The 22,848-nt window shown below is 39.4% G+C and overlaps 2 protein-coding genes across 3 annotated transcripts; both read right to left on the bottom strand.

Moving 5' to 3' along the window:
* Nucleotides 1–214: 214 nt before the first annotated feature.
* upf3a (UPF3A regulator of nonsense mediated mRNA decay) lies at nt 215–9,530 on the bottom strand. Of its 2 annotated transcripts, none has more exons than XM_075479211.1 (10): nt 9,348–9,530; nt 7,007–7,113; nt 6,813–6,919; nt 6,481–6,579; nt 6,192–6,302; nt 5,996–6,051; nt 5,737–5,895; nt 5,492–5,625; nt 4,658–4,946; nt 215–1,500 (listed from the first exon to the last, which is right to left on the bottom strand). In XM_075479211.1, exons 1-10 carry the CDS (start codon nt 9,486–9,488, stop codon nt 1,312–1,314), a joined length of 1,392 nt encoding a protein of 463 aa, XP_075335326.1. In that variant the 5' UTR covers nt 9,489–9,530; the 3' UTR covers nt 215–1,311. The 2 variants fall into 2 exon arrangements, with proteins under 2 accessions (XP_075335326.1, XP_075335325.1); XM_075479210.1 differs by having other exon boundaries at nt 4,646–4,946.
* Nucleotides 9,531–11,854: 2,324 nt separating this feature from the next.
* cdc16 (cell division cycle 16 homolog (S. cerevisiae)) lies at nt 11,855–22,792 on the bottom strand. The gene is made up of 18 exons (XM_075478648.1): nt 22,607–22,792; nt 22,366–22,420; nt 20,852–20,949; nt 20,626–20,664; nt 20,335–20,472; nt 19,958–20,117; nt 19,628–19,722; nt 18,848–18,981; nt 18,329–18,408; nt 18,184–18,233; nt 17,988–18,061; nt 17,761–17,886; nt 17,311–17,463; nt 16,921–16,984; nt 16,736–16,797; nt 15,714–15,849; nt 13,647–13,737; nt 11,855–12,367 (listed from the first exon to the last, which is right to left on the bottom strand). Exons 1-18 carry the CDS (start codon nt 22,652–22,654, stop codon nt 12,114–12,116), a joined length of 1,857 nt encoding a protein of 618 aa, XP_075334763.1. The 5' UTR covers nt 22,655–22,792; the 3' UTR covers nt 11,855–12,113.
* Nucleotides 22,793–22,848: the final 56 nt, after the last annotated feature.

Raw genomic sequence — 22,848 nt, forward strand, 5'->3', positions numbered from 1 at the left:
CCCCTCTGAACTCATTTGTGAAACTCATCAGAAATAAAGGTTGAACTTAAACTTTTTACGTCAGAATTACTCATGATGCAACTGGGCATGTCTGGCGACCAACGTGTAGTTGTGTATTCATCTGCTGTTAACTGACTCAAATCTGCAATTTGTTAGCGTGCATCCTGAGCCTCACCCAAACTTTCAGAAAGCTACCACAGTAACTGAAACGCTGTTGAATGTGCTCAACCAGAACAGCTTTATTTTTTGACAACTTAGAGGGAAAAAAAATCTCAAACAAAATGGTATACAGGGTATCACAGACAAATGTTTCATCACATGGAAATTTAACACAAGGCCCATTAAAGTAACTTTATCAAATGATGTATACTTGTGACATTTACATTACATTTAGTAGACATAGTCAACATAAATCCATGCAAACAGCATAAAGAGAAATAACGATTGGTGTCATACTCTGCAATTTTATATTTACGTAATTTCTAGGACATGTTTTATAGAAATGTGTTCTTCCTGGCTCATGGATGATCATTTACAAAGCTTGGCTCACAAAAATGCTGCCTCTGTCATGTGACATCTTAGAGAGAGAGAGATGAGCTAAATATAAAAGTAAAATATTTTGACATATAACGTTCTCCTCTAGTTCAGTTTTCAGTCTCATTTACTCAAATGTACACACAAATATACACATTGAATTTCTCTAGCAATTTCCACATACATTGTAAGTTCCACTTACGTTACTTAATTCTAATTAAACCTATGAGATATTTATAAACATCCAGGCTCAGCAGACTATATAAAAAAGGCTCAGAAAGATGTCTTCCAAACTATTGATATAACCAGAAGTGAACGGCCTCCTACAGGGACCAACTTCAAAAGCATGACCAGGCAGGGAGTGATACTGAACTGTCTCAAGTGTTGATGAAGGCAAAAGGAACACAACAGGTAGCAGCTGCATTAAATTAAAAAGTCAGCATCAATCTATGAATCATGACTAGGAAAGCATTTGAACTATGACAAAGAATTGGGACAAACTCATTTTTTGTGCTTTCTTTCTGATATTTACATGATTTGCTTCTGTTGTCAGTATTCACATACCCATGCTTTAGCAAGACAAAAAACCTTGTCCAACATTCATAGTTCTCAATTTCATTACTCCAAACAGCAACAAAACTTACAAGATGGTTTACTTTTAAAGTTCCCATATTCCTCTGTCTTTAAAGCCCAGTGATGACCAGTCAAACCAGCCACCATCAACTTGGCCTGAAGCTTAATATTTCTTCTTTTATGTCCCCAAAGCATCCTGGCTATTCACTGTTCCCCTTTGCTTTTCTCAAACCCCCTCTCCAGTCCTGTTGCTATGGCGACAACCTCATAACAGTGCTCTGTTCTGCGTTCCGGTGAGTGGCCCACAGGGAGGCAGTCATAGCCTTTGCTGGATGAGCTCATACGCTTCCTGTTGCGGGCGCCTGGCTGATAGAGCTGCATGGCTGGACGGTCCTGCGGGGAGACGAGAGAGCAAGAACATCAGAGAGACAATGAGCGCACAGCGTGTGTACACGAGTTCATATAACCACACGCACTCATGCGCTTAGGTGACTTACACTGTACTCATGAGTACAGAAACTCCCGTTTAACTTCGACTTGGAAATTGAATAACAGCAAAAAGTCAATTGAATGTGTTTATGTCACGTCTGTCAGTTTATCATGTTTTATTTTTCCTGTTTAGTCTTTATGTTCCCCTGTTTTTCCTCAGTCTCTCTTGCCCTGCCATCAGCTTCACTCACGTCGCCAGCGTTTTTCCCTCTAAGCTGCCTTCACTCAATAATCACCCTCCTCAGTATTTAGTCTCCAAGTCTGTTCATGCAGCTTGCCAGATCCTCACCGTCATCCATGTCACCGCCACTCGTGTGTATCAGCTTTGTCCATAGTCGGTTTTTTTTTTTTTATCATAGTTTAGGTTTTTGCATTGCGCCTTATGTTTGGATTTTGTAATAAATTAAGGAATAAAATTGGAATATCTGCATCCGGGTCCTCCTTCACCACCACGCCACACACCCAATGTGACAGTTTATCCTAGAGCCACTGAACCACCACTGCAATTTCTTAACAGAGATGTAATTATTTGGAGCGTGCGATTAGCGTTGTGCACACTATAATCTCGTAACGAAGAGCAGCTAGCAGGTTTTAAGGAGACTTGGTAAAAGTAAGAAGAAAATTATATCTCTGAGGTTAGGCACAGACTATTCTTAAAGAAGAGCCAATTTTACCGTGAGGCAACCTCTGATGCTGAAAACAGAAGCTTTTCACTTTATCATACACTTTCAGTTTATCATGCATGACTGCATTTTCTCTCTTTTTTTTTATTTCTTTTTTTTATTTTTTCTTGAAGTCTAAGTAAATCCATCAAACGAAAAACTGTCTGGTTCTCTCTAGGTAAGGTAATCTACACATTCATGACTGGACAGTGACTGACTTTGATAAAATTGTATTAATAGTTCTGGCTTTTCAACCAAAACTGCAAAAGGAAGTAAGAGGGGGAAGAGTAGCATCGACAAAACACCTGTTTTTTTTTCTTTTTTCTTCCCTCATCCGTTTCCGAAGACAAAAAGAATTTAGCACGTCTCTACATCCTTCGCTCACATGACAATGCACAGACACAATGTGCACGCAACTTTTCTGACAGGACTGGCAGATTATATCAAAAAAGTTCCCTGCCGTTTAATTCATGGTATATGCTGCTTGGTGAAATGTAACAGCAGTGTCCTGGACAAAAATTCACTCGCCATTCTTTAGTGAAAACCATCTGGTTCTCAAAGGTATCCCACAAATCCTAAGCATGACCAAAACATCGGGTTCTGTGACGTTTGAGTTTTTTGTACCCCGTAACATTTGACTCGCATATAAAACAGGTTTCTAGGACTGCCTTCTTTCATCTTCGTAATATTGTTAAAATCAGGAACATCTTGTCTCAGAAAGATGCAGAAAAACTAGTCCATGCATCTGTTACTTCAAGATTGGACTACTGAAATTCTTTATTATTGGGCTGTCCCACATATTCTCTGAAAAGCCTTCAGCTGATCCAAAATGCTGCAGCCAGAGTTCTGATGAGAACTAACAGGAGAGATCATATTTCTCCAGTTTTAGCTTCTCTTCATTGGCTCCCTTTTAAATTCAGAATAGAATTTAAGATTCTTCTTCTCACATGTAAAGCTCTTAATGACCGAGCTCCATCATTTCTTAAAGATCTCATTATAAGATATTTTCCTAACAGAGCACTTCGCTCCCAAACTGCAGGTCTACTTGAGGTTCCCAGAGTTTCTAAAAGTAGAATGGAAGGCAGAGCCTTCAGTTATCAGGCCCCTCTCTTGTGGAATAAGCTGCCAGTAAATGTCTGGGAAGCAGACACCCTTTGCACTTTTAAGACCAGGCTTAAAACTTTCCTTTTTGATAAAGCTTATAGTTAGGGATGGCTCAGGTGATCCTGAAACCATCCCTAACTATGGATAAAGGTGTTATCTCCGATTTTTCGTCTACATTCAAACGTTATATTCGGAGTGAGTGAAAATCTTCCTCTTGGAAGGGATTTTAAAAAACCCCAAAACTGTTTGCAGGTGGAAAACACCCATTATTAAGATACCTCGTGTTCAAGTGCAAGGGACCTTTATCTTGACTTCCTTCGCTCTATCACTGCACTACTTCTTTTCTTTTTTACATTAAAATGACTTAAAGTTAGAAAAAACATCATGGTTAGGCATTAGAAATACATAATTAAATACATTTTATGTACAAAGTCTCACTGACATTGTCTGCTTTTGTTTTTCAAATCAATTCAAATAACTTTATTTGTCCTTTAGGGGGAAATTAAGGCTCATAGAGCAATTTACACAATATGCACGTTGTGTGTTACACACACTGATACCTTGATAGATATATAAGGAATGTGTCCAGTGACTGGTATGACACCAGCTCTGGAAACTTTGAGGATCCAAAAGGGATGTTTTGGGGGGCACCCCCTGCGTTCAGCCCCGACTCCTGACGAAGCATCAGAATTTGAGGAGTTGGAAGTGAGAAGTTTTTGAAGTGACAAATGTTTGCAGTGGCTTCAACCCAATGGATATGCACAGAGTCCAAGGTTGGATCCAAGGCTTTAAAACAGTAGCCAACAAAGCAACTGGTGTTGTCGCAGTGGCTTTGTCCATCCTTCATAGACAGTCGATTAAAGTTACATACAGAGTGTGTTTACAGCTCATGCCATCTCATGGGTCTTATCAATCATAAACAACAGTAGAGCAACTGATTAAAAAAAGGGCTCCCGGCTGTATTTTAGTGAGTCAAAGGTGAAGACACTTGAATCAGCAAACTTAAATCAAGGATTAATATTATTTTGACTTAGTTTAATTCTGTTTTCCTCATGGTCATCCCATCATCCCCACTTGTTACTCTATTCAATAACAGCAGGTATATTTTGTAGACAAGGGCAAGGATGTAAGTTTATTAAAGCTCTAACAAGGGAGCACTACTACCTAGAACAAAATCGAAATAAAAAAAGAATGCATATCACAACATTAAAACATAGTTACAGGTCTGACATCATCAAAGACAAAGAAAATAGCGATCACCTTCCTCCTATTCTCATGCTCACCTTCTCGCTCACCTTGTTTCGGAGGCGTTCCTTCCTGCTACTCAGGTCCTCCCTGTCCTCCTTTCCCATTTTGTCTCCACTGTCGTGACCGTAAGAATAGCCATGATGATGCCCCTCTTTCTTGGCTCGGTCCTGGCAGTAACCCTTCCCCCATTTAGTTTCATCTTTCCGCCGCATGAACTTGTCAAAGTCGTAGTGGTGTTGCTGTCGTTTCCTCTCTTCATCTTTCCCACGGTGATCTTTATCTCTCTGTCTGCGCCCATGCTGCTCTTTCTGCTCTTTGTCACTCTCAGGCTGACCTCTGGTGGTCAGAGTATGCATTGTTAGTTTGTGTTTTTCTTTTCTTTTGTTTTTTTTTTTTCTTTTTACACACAGAAATAAGTGTTGGGATTATATTTACAAGCACAATTTAGTAGTAAAGTTGTGTTTCTGCCCCTAAAATAAAGAGGAATGTTCAAGTTTAAAACATTGAACAAGCAGGCAGTATGTGATAAGTATTTTTCCCAAAATTATACATAAATCATCCTCATTTGGGTGATAGGAAACGTGCTTTATATCACTTTATTATCATTTAACAAACAAAAAAGTTAATGTTTTACTGATATTGTTTCAGTATTGTGGGTTTTATGCTGTTACACCAAACTGGACTTTGTGGTTGGATTGTAATTTTTGTAGAAGACTTCTGTCAAAAAGTATTCAGTAAAAACCCAGAGAAGAATTGTGCCTGTTGTGTTAAATGTGGAGCTTGTTAAAAATCACAATGAACTGTTTCATTTCTACAGTTAATAAATTGTGTCGAATTTGAACAACTATCTATTTCCCACTGTTGAGTTTAACATGTCTTACTTTTCTTTGGGTTCTTTTGACTTCATTTGTCCTCCAGCTTTTTCCCATTTAACCCTGTCTGCCTCTCCAGTTTCGCTTTTGTCCTTCATTCTGTCTGAATCAGCATCATCATCTCTGTCACTTTTCTTCAGGAGCTGGATATGCAGGTAACAGGGAGAAACTCAATAGTTTCATGCTGTTGCAACACTCAAATAACAGGGATATACACTTTAGTATTAAACAGCTTTGTAGCGATGAGAGATTACCTTAATTTTAATGTCTTTATCCGATAATTTCTTCTGCTTCTCTGCCTCTTTTCGCTTGCGTCTCTCCTCCTCTCGCCTCTTCCTCTTTTCCTCCTCTCTTTGTCGTTTCTTTTCCAGTTCTCTTTTTCTCCTCTCCTCTCTCTTCTCCTCTCTTATTCTCTATTGTGAATCATGTGACACTGAATAAGTTAGTTTTACATTTTAAAAAAACACTTTGAAGGGAATTTATTTTCAGGTGAGTTCTCTGCACCTTTCTCACCTGTTTCTCAATTTTCTTATTTTTGATGTACTCTAGCAGAGGTGTTGTCCGTTTGGCTGAAATCAAACAGAAAAAAGGGACCAAAAAAACGTGGCCATTTTGTTAAAGTAACTAACTCAGATGCATGGGAATCTTCCATAATTTTGTTTTTGATAAGAACAACTGTGTGTTAGATAATATGGATATGATAGTGTACCTATAAGCTCTCTGGTCTTGGCTTCTATCTCCCCCAGGAGAATCTCAGGGTTGGCCATAGACTTCTCTTCATCACAGGAGTAATGCTCCAAGAATCGCTTGTATTCTGGGTCTGAGTGAATTTCACAGACAAAATGGATAATTAAACTAATCAATTAAAGCATGTTAATTTAAAAAACCTGATTTTCTGAGCATCTTAAACCCATTTAGGAAAATTCTATATTCACTAGACATGACTGGGTGAGTCTTTCACCAAGTGGAATCTATTCTTAAGTTTTGTATTTTAGTACCTTCTTCAATGCTCCCTGCTTTTCCATCCTTCTTCTTGAGCTTCTTTTTAGAAACCTTCTGAAAGGGGGCAAACTCTACCACTGCAGGATACTCCTGGCCTGAGTAAATATTGAAATACAAGGCAGTTAATCTTTTAAGAGACCAGCTATCAAATAGTTACAATGGCAACAAAAGCTCTTAAGCCACATCTTTATCCATAAAATTCGACCTGTAGCTGCAAAACAAACATGCTTGTGTTTGTATTTCATATAGCTGAACAGGCTGTGCTTTGTGTCAACATTCGTGACCATCATTGTCCACGAAGTACGAGTTTGAGTAAAATTAGAAATACCCTTGTTGTCAATGAAGACGTAGCCATCAAATCGATCCCGAAACAGAAGGATATCTTCTGTGTTTTTAAAATTGATGTATGCTCTGGAGAACAGGTGGGGAGAGAGACTGTGAATTCAAACAGAAACAATTAAATCATTAATATCTATTGAGGAGACGGTGTTTTTGCTTAATTGAGTTATAAAACTAATGTACCTATGATCCGCTGGGAAGAATTCAAAATAGTCATAGGATGGAAGTGGACTAAGTTGTTCTTCTAGCTGGTCCTTTGACAGGCTAGGCGGGAGCCTTCGAATCACCACCTGTAAACAGCCATTCACATATTTTTCTCCTGCTTAGCAATAAATGAAGACTATTACTCATTTCTGCAAAGGTGGTTAATGTTTAACCACTCTATTCTGGAGATACTGTTTCCACATCTCGTCTACCTAACACCAGCTGACAAGAACAGCCTACAACAAAAAGCTTGATACTGCACTTTTGTTGAAAGTAGAATGAGGCAGTGCAGTTTTGAAAACTGTTATGGAGGGTTGAGAAAAAGAACTATTGAGATATATAATAGGAACTGTTTGATGCAGTATTTTTGAGTATGTGACATTTTATTTATTTATTCCTCCTTGTGTTTTATTCTCTACTGCTTCAGAGTTGGCCATTTTTCTTTCTTATATAGTATTGTGCAAAAGTCTTGAGCCACCCCTCTTGTTGTTACAAAAATTCCAAAGATAACAAAGTTTGACAGGCATAGAATAGTATTTTTGCACCAATTAGGAGATTCTAAAAGAACATGGTGTGCAGTGGGTCCTTAAAAATTTGGGGAAACTGGACAAGTGGAGGACAAAAGAAGGAGTGTCAGGCCTAGAATCCTATATACAGCAGATGGACAGTATCTGAAAGTGATGTCCTTAAGAAATGGAGGAAACAAAAACTCTAAAGGCAGCAAAATCTCCAGTGTTGCATCTTTATCCATAAGAGCTGACACAGGACCTGAGTGACGCATCTGGACCTTCATTTGAGGCCTCGTGAGACATGATCTCGAGGGAGGGATGGCTGTCAAGGAGACATTCTTCAGAAAGGGAAATGGGTAGAAAAAGCTGAGGTATGCCGAATGACATTAAAACTGGACTTAAAATAATTGGCAACAGATCTTATGGAGTGACGAATTCTTCCCCTGAGCCTGTATCTCAACATCACTGAAGCAATGCGGGATCATCTTGACAGGAAATGGAACAAAAGGCAGCCAACATCCAAAGAGTAGCTTTGGAATATCATTTAAGAAGCCCAGACAACTGTACCTGAATAGTACAACAGGAAATTACAAGGAAGCTTCTCTAAAAACTAAGGTTCACTGCTGAAAAATAAAGGTGGTCACATGCAGGTGTTTTTGTAGAGAAAAAAAGCAATGCATAACGTATACAGAATGCATTTATGTCAAAAGAAATGCTATATATGAGTTGGGAAACACATGCAAAGTGCTTTGTAAAACCTTAACAAGGTTCAAAATACTGACTTCCAGGCTTTTTGGAATTGTTCCAATTTTCCTGGCTCTATATGACGAAATGAGGGTTCAAGACTTTTTGTACAGTAATGTAATTTATAATATAATAGATATATATGTTTATGTATATGTACGTGCATATTTAAACCTGTTCCGTTCAACTCCTTAACCTTATAGTAACTAAGTAGTGAACTGTTTTTTAAACGTTTGATTTGAAATGGAAACCTTTCAGTTCCAAAACATACCTAGAGATATGTTATGTAAGGAGATGGACTGAAGAACAAAACATGTAACAGATAAAAAAAATAGTGCACCCACAGAGAATATATCAATAATTGCAAACATGTAGTCATGGTTGTGCCATGACAGATTATAAATAGAAATTAAACTGAACTAAATATAGCCATAATACAACCTTGATAGTGGGTAATGAGATGATTATTTAAACTTTAGACCCACCTTACAGAGGTTAACAATCAGATGAATGAATACATAAATCAATGAATAAACTCATGTGCTCTAAAAAACATGATCACTTTAGGCTCTGAGACCTCTACATTATCAATATTTTCTACTACGTTACATACAGAGTTACTCCAATACATGGTTGAATAAATAATCCGTGTTAGTTGCTGCATTACTCAGATTCATGACACCTACTGCAATGGGTTTATTAGGATTTGGAGGCCTACAACTTGGGTCACGGGATATAAAATTGTATGACGCACGGAATTGGACTTGACATAATACTGCAAGTCTTCTGCTGTCGAGGTCTCCTGCATTCCTTCAAACATCACCTGTTAATGTCACCTTGACTCGGTCAATTGTAATATTAGATTAAATGAGAAGGTATATGAAATCTATACACAGAAAAGGCTGTGAATTATTCTGACAGCTCAGGAGGTCCGTGGGATAATCGTGAAGCACTTCCTTCAGCAGTCGCTGTCCGCGGTGCTGGAACACCTCCCTCCGCGTCTCCTCCATGTCGGTTTTCCACGCAGCATAAACAATGCAACACATCGCAAAAGCCTGGCGCCCTACCTTTGAAAAAACCTCTTTCTTCTCTTCTTTCTGCTTGGGGTTACCAGGAGTGCTTTCCTGATCCGTTGGTATGTCCCTAAACTGTAACTCCACCACACTTTTCTCCTTGCCCACGGTCATCTGGTCCTTTTCAGACCTCATTTCTTTCCATCTCCCTCGCTTTGTGAGGGTTAAGCTATTGTGTTCTCGCGAGAGTAAAGGGACCTAATATCGCGAGAAGATATTCAAAAGGGTAGAATTTGTTTTTGTTTTTTTCTGATGTTTTTTTTTTCATGGCCACTTTGACTCAAGTTGTTGGATCCCAATACCAATACTGATTTTAAATCTGAACTCGTGGCATGTGCCATGATGTATTTTTGTGGTTTTAAAAAAAAGAGGACAGAAATGTGGAACCAATCCAGAAACATTTATTTAATTTTTTTCTAATAACGCTCGTATGAAAAAGATTGTCACACAAAACCGAATGCATTTGCCAACACATGCTATAGTTGGCGAATTATTATTATTATTATTATTATTTAACCTAATTAAACATGGTATAGGCTGCACAGGCTCCATTGCCCATTTTCCCGGGCCACTTTGTATTGGCCGGCCCTGGATGGAGCTTAAGAGGCCCCGGTAGCACTGTGCAGGTCCCGGGTCGGGCTGCGGGCCATCGCGCAGGAAGAAGTCCCGGGACCGGCGCTGCCAGCAGAGCTCCAGTTTTCATGGCATAACGACGGGTCCCCTGACCGCTCATGGACATCTCGGTAGGGAACTAAAACAGTCAACAAAACGAACTTAATAAATCGAACGCAGGCAGCAAGGCACTGTTGGCCGGAATAAAACTGACATCGTGCTCAGGCGATTTTCCATTTCACCCGCACTAATTATGTTTGTCCCATTAGCGAGCACGAGACACAATACCTTTATACGCATACTCAAAGTCCGGTGAAAGTGCCACATTATACGAACTGGCCTAAAACTCACCATTGAGAAAAGTTTGCTTTCCGCTACTGGTCTCCACGCACAGCCGGGGTCTCTCAGGTGGGGACACGGAGCTCTTCTGGCTGGGGACAAACGTGGAGCAGGTGTCCAGGTCCCGACAGACCCTTTCTTGAGAGTAAATACCGGTGGATTTAGACGGAGTACAACCCATCTCTTCTCAAGTTACCACAGATGCTCCCCATTGGACATAAGACCCGGTAAACGGATGAACACCGAATGTGGTTGGCGCTTTCTGCTCAGGGATGGAGGTTGCGTTTTCATCCGAGGCTCACTCCTCACTCCTAATCTAAGCCAGAATATGACATTTGAAAGGATGCTCCTTGCTGTAAAGGGGTTGTCTCCCCCTACACTATATGCCTAAAAAGTACATCTGTGCCCCTTTAGAAGACAGCTTAATTGGCTCATTTTCATCTTAATGGGATGAAATGGGGGGGGGGGGGGGAAACTTCATTAAACCAAGAAGTGCAATTTCAATATCAAATTTGATTTAGCTCACAATGCAATGATTATGTGCAAATATCCCCATTGTCATTACAATTGTATGAGAAAATGAAAAAAATCTGCAATGTAAAATGACAGGTCTTCTTTTTTTCAAATCATATAGTGGTCGTAAATAAAACAACAGGTTTTCATGTAACAACAGGTTTCTATTTAGGAGCAACTCTTACACTAACCCACCAGAAATATAATCTAAAATGATTTAATTTACATTAAAGTTCCTGGTTGGAATCTTGGTTGTTTTCTCTGTGCATGCATGGGTTCCTCTGGGTACTCCAGTTTCCTCTCACAGCCGAAAAACTTGTGCATTTGGTTAATCAGTGATCTTTCCTCCACCCTAGGAGTGACTATGAGCTTGCATGGTCGGTGTCTGTTGGCCCTATGATGGACTGCCTTCCCGTCCAGGATGCACCTCGCCTCTCGCCTGATATCAACTAGGATTGGCTCCAGGCCCCCCGCGACTGAGTAGGATGAAACGGGTACAGAAAATGGATGGCTTGCATTCATTTAGCATATACCTTCAACTAATAGCACTCACAAGTTGGAAACGCATATGGGGTTGAACATCTTGCACAAGGAACAAGGTCAACACGTGACCTGGGGAAGCTGTGGTTTGAGCCCTGACCTGACGATGGACAGCTGATCACTGTACTTCCTGAACAGCAGCTGCTCAAGAATAATCCTGTCAAAATGACAACAGGTAAAAAAAAACAAAAAAAACAAAAACACCAAAAACATATGCAAAATGTTTAAAATAAATGCATGGTTTATTATAGGAATAGCCAAAGATGGTTATTCACAAAAACTGCTTATAATTAGCTGGCTCTTTATTCAGGGTGAAAATCCACAGGTTAAACATGGAGGGTCCTGCCACAGGCAGTAAGAAGTGACTTACTGTAGTCTTTTGATTTATGATGCGAGCTGTGCAGCCGTTTGCTCTGTTCAGTCGGGGATCATTCTGCCACATTTTCCCAGTGTTTAAACCCAAGGTTAAAAAAATATTCAACCCTTTGAAGACAACATGTGTTAATATCCCTCTTTAAAGTGCATTCTTGCACATTTTATTATGCATACAGTAGGTGCTGTACCACAAATTGTTCTAAACGTTCACAACTGCATCGTCTATGTTTTGTCACTTTTAAGACCACCATGTAATGCACAACGGGGAGAATCCACATGGTGGAGGATTGGCTGCTAAAGTTTGGTGTTTTCATTCTTGGGCTTGGACGTGCACATATGACAACCTCACTAAAAAGAGTTCCATCTCCTGACAGGATGACATCACGTGCTGGTGTCTGATAAGGTGTCTAACATCATGTCGTTCTCGAACATGTCACACTCCAGAGTTAACGAGAGCCGAAGAGGTGTCTCCAGCATCATCTTGTCCTGACTGGAGACTGGTGTTTCCAATGAAGCCACGTTCGCCTCTTCCGGCCTGGGCGTAGCCAGAATTTCTGCCGACTCCGACGTGTTCAACATCTTCATCAGTGCTGGAGTATTCAAGCTGCCTCGCACCTTGTCATTGAGGTCCGTACCTTCACGGAAAACAAATAACACCACATTTCTGCAACGACCAGACGACTATCATTTTATACACTTAAAATGTTGAGAATCTTTGCCCCAGTTCTGGCTGAAGTTAAAATAAATAAATGTAGATTTAGCTGCTATATTTTGTAAGGGTTTTGCCACAAAGAATTCTGTTGCTACTCAAAGCTCTGTGCTTTACAACACTAGGGCAGCACTAGGGCTGGGTTAAAAAAACAACAAACAAACAAAAAAAGATTTTCTAATTCACATTATTTTCATTTGAGAAAGCCAATTTATAAAATCCCTGAATAGATTTTTATTGTATGTCATTTTCAGCATCATCTACGTAAGCAACCTTAAAGGTGGGGTAGGGGATCTTTTTCTGGAACATTTTTTTACATATTGCTTGAAATACTCTTCACACCCCCATTGCAACCAATTAATTAAAAGTTTTGACACAAATATGAAAAGTTTTAGTGGCCTCTAGAACGTACAATCTAGGAAAAACAGTATCCAATCATACTGAACGGACCGTTCACAATGATTGGATACTGATGCCGTCAATCAAACTGCAATCTGCTCCTCCCTCCCCCTCATTCCCCCTGTGTGCGTACCCTGCTCCGTGAACGAATTACGCGTCCAGAAGCTTGGCAGGAAGCTAAACTAGAGCCAGCTTGGCTAGCACCGAGCATTATTAAACGTATAGTTAGCATATACTAAATACTAAATACGGCAACGATTGATGCTTGCTGTCAGAACAGCGCGTGCCTTCGGGGGGAAAGTGAAGAAAAGGGTTGGGACTTTTGACCTGTGTATTTTCAAAATGCAGCTTCGCTGGACTCAAAATCCAGGATCTCCTACCCTACCTTTAAGGAATTGAGCAACGCAATTTATACATGTGTCTGTTAGAGCCTGCAATGTCTGTGAGGAGAGAGAAAACATGACAGAAACACCATCATTCCTTGAGGTAGATGTGTGGCAGCATTTAAACCCCGAGAAACAAAAGTAAAGCAAAATTTGAAATAATTTCTTGATTAACCAAAAAGCTTCTTATTCATTCACTTTTTGCAGTTACTTTTGTGAAAATCTCCCTTCCAGGCAAGCCAAATTTGTACTGAGACAGAACTTTGGAAATTGGTATGAAATTGAAAATCGAACGGAATCACAACCTTTCGAATTGAAGTAGCGATTTCCAGCCCCATGAAGCATGCAGAGCACTCTTTTCCTTCCTATAGTAAGCCATAGTAAAGAATACAGATTTCTGAACTTTTCCAAGATAAAACCAACCTATATAGGCATCCGTGTCACCAATGTACATTTCAATACAGTGACCAAGCATTGTCACAGAGAAAGTGTCGTCCCTTTTCAGTCCAAGCGCCTGCCACAGATAGAAAAGAACAAAAACACAACATTAAGTATACTGGCATTGAAAATCAGCCAAATCACAGGCAATCATCCATAAAAAAAAAAATACAGTTCAGCCAAAATAATCAAGCTCTGCATCACTAAAAGCATTAAAGTACTTTTTATACTTATAGAAATATACATATTTCTATAAGTATTGTGCCTAGTAATTTTTGTCTTATGACTGAAAGCTGGCTGGACGACAAATTGCAGGGCTCTAGACTAACTTTTTGCACTGGTGCGCCCAACTTTTTTTTCTTAGGTGCACCAGCACAAAAGTTAGGTGCACCCAAATTTTCAAACGCATTGCATTTAACACTGCAGTTTTACAGGTTTACTTTTTTTTTATTTTTATGTTTTTTATTTTATAAAATCGCTGTCCATATAGGCAATTTTGACTTGTAAACGATCAACTAGCAATCTGGTCAAAATAAAGTTCTTTATTTGAACCACAATTCTACAAACTTACTGAAAAAGTGTTGGTGCTTAAAGTGCTTCACTGGCCTGAAATTTAAACTTAAAACATCTCAAGATAAATTAAATAAAAAGAAAATCTAAATTAAAATTGCAAGTGTTTTAAGGGCTTCAAACTGAACATCTCATGGCTCAATGTCTTATGGACTATCCTCCATTGCAGTCACAGTCCCCTCGGATGGCCAACTCCTGTAGTTGGGTTAAATATATATATCAGTGTATTCACCGGTCTTCCTCTCCTCAAGATACGGCCGTACACAATGACGCGTTCCTGAACGATCAGGAATGCCATGTACTCACTGTTCGCAATTAGCACAGACGCCTTTTTTTTTTTTTTTCAATGTATCTGCGATGACTCCTATAAATTGCGCGCATGCGACATCATTGCTGTACGTCGGGTTTACGTACAAGCTATTTTTCTTCTGAAGAATTATTTCCGACTTGAACTTAGTGAAGGGAACTTTTGCAATATGGTCGGCAACGTTAAACTTGATTATCATCTGGGCCTCGTCCGATGATCTGTTTGCTGCTGCCTGCCGCTGAAAGGCAGCGGGGAGAGGGGACACTGAGCAGGTAATGCGTTTCATAGATGCGTTTTGCTTTTTCAGCGTTTCAATTCGAACCAGTCACAAATTCACTATTGCCACACTTTACAGTAAATGCAGTGCATTATATTATCGGCTTTACTGCATCTTAGCCAGGGAAACTGGTCAAGCCACTCTCTTGGAAATGTATACACTTTACCCCTTTTAATTTCAGTTGGTTCTGGCTCGGAGTCGATCGTATGTGGCTCATTATCTGATGCTAGCTCCGGACCAGGGCCTGACATAACGTGGGAGGTTGATGGCTCCGTGTCAGAGCATTGGTTGTGGTTATTTTCGGACGTATCAGGCCTTAACTTAACCAAAAAGTTGTCAATCGTTCTTTTCATCTTATCACCCGCGGCTACATCCACTGTTCATCTGACGAGCCGAGGTTCATCACCTCTCTGTCTGACTACAGCACGCACGTGTTCAAACGTACACGGGCCAATCAGAGGCGGGTCCCGCCCTGCACTATCTCTGATTGGTTTAGACCACGATATGGGTCTAATGTGTGTCTGTTGTTGAACCACAGGGAGACTTTCAGAGTCGCGTAGACTTTTTTTTTTCCTCGAACGGGTGGTTGCACCTGTGAAACCTCAGATTTTTTTTTAGTCGCACCATTTAGAAAATAGGTTGCACGTGCGACCAAATTCGTAACACTCTAGAGCCCTGAGTTGCCATCACGAATGCCTTGTTCACAACAAACTGCTGCAGTTTCTATAAACATGGCTACTCCCATTCCTCTCAGAAAAGCCATCTGCTCTCTACTCCACAAGTGACCCAACACAAATGATGACAGAAAACAAAACCATTTAAAGGGGAAGTTAGTGCTGCAGAACATCCCCTTTAATACCGAAGGAAGCTGAGCAATACAACCCCCTGTAAAACTCACCGTGTGAAAGTAGTCAATAGCGCTTTCAAAGTCCCCCATGAGGGTGTGCACATATCCTATGGCAGCGTAGGTAGAGGCATGCTGGGGGATCAACACCAGTGCTTGACGGTGGTACTCCAGAGCCTGGTCATACTTTCTACAAAAATTAAACATGACAATATACAAAGCTGTTACTCGTAGATTCAACTAAATGTAATGAGCGGCTTTCAGGAATGTGGCAAAATACATCTCATTGAGAATTCAAAGAATACTAAATGGCTAACTTTTCCATTCATGTTTATTGATGGAACAAAATGTCCACAGTCTCTCAATACACACAGTAGAGTATCAGAGTACGAGTATGCAGAGGAGATGTGCACATTTCGAAGCCCTGTTCTGTGCATACTCCATACTTAAAAATGCATCTCCTGGTTTTTACTTTAGTGCAACTATTATTGCTATTGCTTTGGAAAAGTTTGGTCTTTCTGTTAATCTTGAAAGTCTGGGGTTTGCAGAATGAATTGGCTGTCAGATCCTGATGCATCTATTCTTGTCCGATACTTGAACTGATGAAACTTGTGCGTCTGGTTTTGTGCACTCTTCACAAACCACAGACTCCAACATAGTATAAATTAAATAAACAATCTTTGCAACAATCTGAGGCAATCTGCCTTAAAGAAGACAATACAGGTCCCACACTTAAAAAATACATCATGTGTCAACTCAAAGATAATGAAAGCCTTGTTGTTCACAAGCACAAGGATTTCCTGACACTGACAAAATAACAAGTTTGCTCTCCATACTAATAACTAATAACTATACTAATAACTTTGTCATTAAGATTGCAGATAGATGCTACAGCACATCATTCTCCAATTATTATTTTCAGAGGAATATGCCCACAACACGGTTGCATAATGGCACAATGTCCTGAGGACCATGTTCGGTGGTGGTTGAACACAAAAAGGGAGAGCTGCAAATACATTCACATCCCGTCTTTATTCAAACAGATAACTGCACAGTACAGTTGGTTCCATACTTACTTTAGTTTCCGACACACGTGTCCCAAGTTGTTCAGCAAAGGCTCCCACTTGTCCACAGTAACCTTGATAGACAGCGAAAAGTAATAAAAGCAAAAAGTATACGTTAGTAATACATATGGAGACCCGGTCACGTCTTAAAGACATGCACCACAATAATTCTACTACTGATAGAAATTAGCTGTCACCTCATTCCCTATGGCTTTAATCTTCTCCATCGCATCAAGAAATAACCTTTCTGCTGTCTTCCAGCTGTAACAGTCGAGGAGAGGAGAAATCCATTTTGCAGTTGTACGAGGATGCATGAGTTATTTAAATACAAAATGTATGTAAATGTTCCTGTCAGTTGTGCATCTGACCGGGATCTGATCTGATCTGTCAATTACTAAAGATACTGTGATTTCACAGCTTAACATTGGTGGCCATTTAAAAAAAAAAACAACAACAACAAAGCCTGTGAAAACCAACATTCCCAAATACCACTGCGACATACCAACATCCATTTATGCTGCCTGTAACATTTATGGCACCGATATCCTATTAGAGCACTGTTATTGTGTTTTCCGCTATATACTCACTCTCCATTTTGAAATGCAACCACTGCCACCTCATGTATGACGAATGGGTCCTCTGGAGCGATACTAAGAGCCTGGCTGAAAAAACGTTCTGCCAGCTTGGAATTGTTGGTTAGACCGTACTCCAGTCCAATGTAGAGCATGGGTAAGTGACACCTAAAGCAAGAAGAACAAGTCATGTATAAAACAATCGCGTCCATCTGTTTTTCCAGGTTTTTTTTTTTGTTTTATTAATTTGTTAAAACTAGGCTTATTTACCAATAATCTTCCTCACTTCCTGGCTCAATTGTAACTTATTAGAGGCGGTTCGCTAACAGACAAACTTTGCTTGACTATACCTCCATTTATTGTATTAGATAATGACCTTTACCAAGTACAGCTCTAAAAACAGACATATCTACATTGTACAGGTGTGGAACTGAGCACTGAAGGATACCTCAGTCCTTTACCCACCCTTTCATCAGCTGCGCAGCAGTGAAGTAGGCAGCCATGGCTTGGTCATGCTCACTCTCCACTGCAAATGAGTGACCATAGGCTATCCATGCAGGACCATAAGTTCTCTCCAGGGTGGTAGCTTTGCTACAGGAAATGTACAATAAACAGAGTTAATGCTAAATGTAAACCCCAAGTAAGGTGGCAACACACAGGATGTAGTTCCTTTTGAATGTGCAAACACATACCTAAGGTATCGCCGCGCGTGTTCATTTTTGTGACCAACCATGAGATAGTAGCACCCAACAGCAAACCAGGATACCTGGTAAAAAGTTTTGTTTGTATAAAAAATTTTTTTTTTAAAAAAAGGGGGGAAAAAAAGCAAACACTAAAATTCTGCTAAAAATGAATAAACAAGATAAAAGGTTAGGGGAAAAAACTTACCGGGTTGTTGGGATACAAGTCTACAAGTTTGTGTGAGAGGTAAAACAACTCTGCAAGGAAAAAAAACATTTTTTTTTTTTAGAAATACAAATAAATATATATTTATTTCTACATGAAAGAATCAGCCGTGAGTAAATATGTTTACCATTTGCTTTTCCAAGCTCAACCAAAGTTCCTATATGAACTGGTAAACAGTTGGCATGAAAGGGGTCTTTCACCATCACCCTGAAAAACAAATAGCATCTCTTTTATGCCCAAAAACCCACACCGCAACTTCCTGATTGGAATAATATGCAAGAAACGTCTTATTTTTACTCTTCCTTCCACCCCCCCCAGAAAGGACATAACCAAAGTTAATGAAAATCTGCATTTTGTCAATGGGGAACTGTGTAAAACATCAAAGTTGAAACAAAAATAATGCAATTCGCATGGTGGAGAGCCGCATTCACCATTGGTTGATTTTAAATGTATAAGTACAAGCTGTTCATAAGGAAACGCTTAGTCTGAAGATCAATAAGAACTCAATGTGGCAAAGAAAAACAGATTACAAAGTGAAGAAGCGATTAGTCTTTTAATTTTCTCTACAGCTCCTCTCTTTATTTGTAGCTAATTAATTCCCCAAATACAAAAACAGAAGAAAAAGATGGAAACTGTGGACACCTACATTGATGTGAGTTTGTAGCACATCTTGAAATCACAATTATAATAATGCCTCTCAGCAAGAGACACCACAACATCCAAGTTGTCCTGAAGACCATTGACCATCTCTGGCACCACCAAGTCACTGGGCTTGTTATACTGTAAAGGGATAGAAGGAGAAAGTATATCTGTCTTAATGCATGTCTCTGAAAGGTAAATGAAAAGGCTTTAATGTGAGCAGGTGGGAAACCATATAAAACGCCCCGCAAAAGACCTATGAAAAGGTGACCGTAATATCCATGGTAAGCAACGGAATTACAGCATACGCGCATCACAATATCTGTAAACACATCAATTTGACTATTTTTCTGACAACAGAACACGGGGACAAAATGGATATGCAAGTCCGGGTGCCAATGTGGGTGTCCTGCAACCCCAAGACAAGAAAACACAAAGGAGGCCTGAACTGAGCAGCTCGTACCACGTTCAACTTTAAGCGGTCTCCTTGGTTCCCTAACACTTTCATGTTTTTTAATTAAAAGAAGAATAAATAAGTAAACACATTTTTTCCCTCCCCGTTTAAATATGTAATATATTGCCTTTTACTATTTAAACATAGAAGTTATACATTCATTTGCAAAGCATTACATTCTGCCTTTTAATTCCATTTGACAGAAGTCCAGAAGTGTTGTGCACAGACAACATTCATGGAGAGAGAAATCCATTTCAGATTTTGGCCCTCTTGGAAGATTTGTTGAAAAATTACCATTGAAAAAAATGTAAAGCTTTATGTAGAGCCCTCTACCTTCTTTAATTTATTCTCAAATAGGAAGTGTAACAGCTCCTCCTCTTCCTCGGTGCACTGCTGACTCAGAGGAAGCGAGTCAAGGAAATCTTTTTCTGTCAAAGAAAGAAAATTAAGTTTCATACAGACATTACCAAAAATAAATGGTCATTACATATATATATATATATATATATATATATATATATATATATATATTTTAATTTCCCCGACTGGGGGAGGAATAAAGTATTTTTCTATTCTATACATACATATATAGATATAAACACATCTATATATGTATAACAAATAAAAAGATTAACCCACATCATGTCTAGATTTCAGCCTCACCTTCCTGTGCGGTCAACATGTGGTGAGACGTTAAAAGGTCAAAGGCTTCAAAGCAGTACACATCTAGTTTCAAGGCCTCTTTGTAGCTGGAGGTGGCCAGTGGCCTGTTGTCCATGGCATCATAGATTTTACCCCGCAGGAGGCAGATGGAGCTGCTGATCTGAAATATTTCAGAGAGAAAAAAATGAGAACGGAGATATTCATTTTGTATTAATTACCCAGATATTGATGTAGTGTTAATACCCTACACACAAAAAACAAGAACTGAAACACGGTTAATCCCACAAGCATTGGCCACAAGAGCACAGCAGTCTGCCAGACTGACCCAATGCTATCAATGACAACACCAACATATTTCTATGTCTGCTCAAGCTTACAGAGGCAGGGGACATATCCCAGTCTTTTGTTGACTCTGTTCCGTTGTCCTCCTTTCCACTTTTGTCCAACACTTTCTTATTATCTGACTCCTCTGCATCCAGGATATCCAAGGCCTGCTGGAACTCTTTGGCAGCATACTAGAAAAAATAAATAAATAATAAAAAATAAAAAAAGATAAACAAATGATCTAAGGCATTAACATCTGACAAGTTGGTCTAGATACTGATCTGTAATAATAATAGTGTAGGGGAGAACTTAGAACTGGTGTTATAGATTTTCTATTTACTTACATGGCACCTAGCAGCAAGATACTGACAAGCTCCATACAACTGTGGCAGAAAACACAAGAATTGTTTCAGAAAGACAAAAGTGAGAATAAGCGGCTAAACTGTCTGTGACAGTTTTAACTTTGATTTTAATTCATGACACAAACGTTGTGTAATCTTTAACCCATCGATTGTGTTATGAATGGAAGCCTCATCGCTCTCACATTTAAAAAAAAAAAGTACAACCCACCTTGTCAAGTTTTCGTGAACGTAGGGCGTGCGAGGCTCTGTGGTATTGTGAGGTTAGGTAAAGGCACTGAGCTAGCCAGTAGATATCCTGGGGATCCTCTGTATACCAAACAAATAGGGCAGGTTATCCAGTTATGACCATATGATGTCGTTGTTGAGAGGTTTTTATGATACTTCTGTCATTAGAAAGCTACTGCTTTATTAGCCATCCCTGCTACCTTCTTTTCAGTGGTGATGAACCACGACAACAATAACAGAGCACAAACACCAAAAGTCTTCAGTGAAAAACACTATGGTCTTCCCGTGCAACAAAGTAAGTTTAACATACAAAGTATATTTCCAGTAATGACCTCAGTTTCACTTTTACAATCAAGATCATTCCCAGTGTGTGGAAACCCAACTTTTGCTATAGACGTGTTCACCTAAAAGGGGCTGTGTGGCCAGCACCAGATGTTTGACAGCAAACACGAACCTAAAGCTTTAATATTTCTCAAATGAAGAACAAACTAGTATTGTAACCAAGCACGAGGATTTGAAGTTACAGTGTGGACTGAAAGCAACACAGTTTTTTGGAAAATGTTGCACACAAGTGAAGATATAAACTTCATAATATAACTATCAAGGAACAAGCATCAGTATATAATAGGTGCACAGCGTTGTTTAAGTTAAAACCCTAGTAGTGTTCAGTGGGATTGGGAGCATGTAAAGAACAAATATAGAATTAAAAAAATAAAAAACAGGTGAGCTGATTTGCAAATACAGAGGTGCATTTTTTGGGGGGAATATTTGACTTACTGTACGTCAAGAAAATGTATTGAATTAAGTTATTGATTCAGTGATTTTATAAAAACAATCTTAAAAATAATAATCTCACTATTTCTATCAAAAATCAAAGTGCACAGAAATTTTGCAAAGCCAATTGGAGAAAGAAAGTCTGAAATTGGTACCCGAATGTAAGAAAACGGGAATCCTTTTAAAGTCTATTTCCAGCGATTTTGATAGGAAGAAAGAAAAAAAGAGCAAAAACAACTTGCAGTTTTTATAGAGCCAACAAGAACAAAGCTTCAAAGCTTGAGGCTGTTACAGATGTGCAGTCCCTCTGTTAAGTTGTGTACATAGATGATCGTTGGGGAAAACCAGAGACACTGCCTAATTCTTTATCTAAAACAAAACAAAAGAAGTGGGGGAAAAAAAGCCTAGTACCTATCCACCTGGGTTTCTTAAAAAAATATTTAATTTTTCGTGAGAACCGATTGACCAATCGGTGTTTTTAAACTCGTCGATGCCTCATTTTGAACATAACGTGCTGCAGGGCAGTTGACATGTTGATTTTGCCGCAATAGACGTTAGGTAGTAAAAGTTGATGGTACCTCGCTGAGCTTCAAAATCTACATGGTAGTACACGTACGCGACCCAAGCACCCCAACTTTAACTTTACATGTAGAACTGACAGGCACAGTAACATTTCGCTGTTTTATCGACTGGTCATAAATAACACTCTCGTCATTTACTCACCATGAGAAAGGGATGCTATCTTGTCGGCCCAAAACAGAGCACTTTGATATTGTTGCTGTTAACAGAGACACAATGGTAGGGTCAGACAAATCCAAATTCACAGTTTTTAGTTTGATTCCTTGGTTACATAGCCAATATGATGCAAGGGTGACGTACTGTAAAGGTTTGTTACAACTATATTTGCTGGAAAGCTAGCATTAGCTAGCAACAGAGAAACTAACAAAGACGCCAGTATGCTTACCTGGTCAATGTACTGCCTTACTCGCTTTCTAAGTCTATCGAGATTCATTTTGAAGTTTTTAAAGGAAACGTTAGGAACATAAAAAACGTGTCATTCCTTCAGACGAAGGAAGCTGTGTTCTACAATGTGCGCACAAGCTTGCTAGCTGCGAAAAATCAAATCCGCGGCTTCTCCCTGCAACGAGTGTCCTGCGAAAGTATGTCCTCAGGAAACTCGACTCAGGTCTAACGTTCCGCTTTCCC

The sequence above is a fragment of the Odontesthes bonariensis genome, chromosome 12 (assembly GCF_027942865.1).
Source record: "Odontesthes bonariensis isolate fOdoBon6 chromosome 12, fOdoBon6.hap1, whole genome shotgun sequence".
NCBI lineage: Eukaryota > Metazoa > Chordata > Actinopteri > Atheriniformes > Atherinopsidae > Odontesthes > Odontesthes bonariensis.